The 1,141-nt window shown below is 37.4% G+C and overlaps 1 protein-coding gene across 1 annotated transcript; it reads left to right on the top strand.

The window, feature by feature from the left end:
- Nucleotides 1–312: 312 nt before the first annotated feature.
- On the top strand, nt 313–1,137 carry LOC124890212 (G-type lectin S-receptor-like serine/threonine-protein kinase At4g27290; the record flags this gene model as incomplete). The annotated part of the gene is made up of 1 exon (XM_047402020.1): nt 313–1,137. A coding segment is annotated over exon 1 (825 nt), but the record flags the coding sequence as incomplete, so codon positions are not given.
- Nucleotides 1,138–1,141: the final 4 nt, after the last annotated feature.

Below are 1,141 nucleotides of genomic sequence, written 5' to 3'. Positions count from 1 at the left end.
GTGTTAACCTGTATTTGTAATTTGTATCCTCCTCAAAAGTCAGGTCTCTTTAGAATGGTCATAACCTACTGGTATAAATAATTACTACTAATTAGGCAGAAAAAGTATCAGATTAATATAACAACTATGAAATTTCCATCAGATTAGTGGTCTGTTTGTTTTGATAATCAAATGTTTGAAACAGCACGTAGTGCCGTTGTGAATATTCAAAAAAATCGTGCTAATCAATTCACATGGAATTTGGCTGTCAAGTCTAAATCATATCCAGTATATAGGCGACCAAAGGCTTAGGCATCATCAACGCATCAATAAATGGAAGCTAGTATCTTCCTACTTTTTTTCCTATTGTCTTTCTACTCTAATATACACAACATTTCTGCTACAAGCGATGTAATCACTACAAATCAATACATCATAGATGGTGAAACTGTTGTTTCGTCTGGTGGAACCTTTGAGCTGGGATTTTTCAGTCCCAGCGGTACCACAAAACGATATATTGGGATATGGTACAAACAAATTCTTCTTCATGTGCAAACAGTTGTATGGGTTGCCAACAGAGAAAAACCACTAACAAATACATCTTCTGCTGTTTTGAAGGTCATCAAACCAGGGATACTTGTTCTTTATGGTGACAAGAATGAAAGTATATGGTCCACTAACACCTCGAGATCAGTCCAAAATCCAGTTGCAGTTCTTTTAGATTCTGGTAATCTTGTTGTCAAGGATGCTGATGATGAAAATCCAGAAAATTTCCTCTGGCAGAGCTTCAGTTTTCCTACAGATACGCAGTTGCCTGGTATGAAGCTTGGCAAGAATTTTCAAACTGGGCATGAGGCTTACCTTTCAACATGGAAGAACGATAATGATCCAACTCCAGGGGATTTCACTCTTCACGTTGAAGTGGCTCCATATCCACAGGGCGTCATCAAACGTGGCTCAAGTGTATCTACTCGGGTAGCACAAAGAGTTGGGAATAACAACATTTATAAAATTCAATCTGTTTTCAATAAGGAAGAGGTTTACTATAGTTTTTCTCTCATTAACAGCTCGGTTTTATCAAGACTAGTCCTGACTAGTAATGGTTATGAACAACAATTGACGTGGGTGGATCAGACTAAGAGTTGGAATATTTATGTCAGTT

Source organism: Capsicum annuum, unplaced genomic scaffold (genome assembly GCF_002878395.1).
Source record: "Capsicum annuum cultivar UCD-10X-F1 unplaced genomic scaffold, UCD10Xv1.1 ctg13560, whole genome shotgun sequence".
In the NCBI taxonomy this organism is placed as follows: Eukaryota; Viridiplantae; Streptophyta; class Magnoliopsida; order Solanales; family Solanaceae; genus Capsicum; species Capsicum annuum.
Note: the sequence above shows the minus strand (reverse complement) of the source record. Positions and strands in the feature narration are given on the sequence as shown.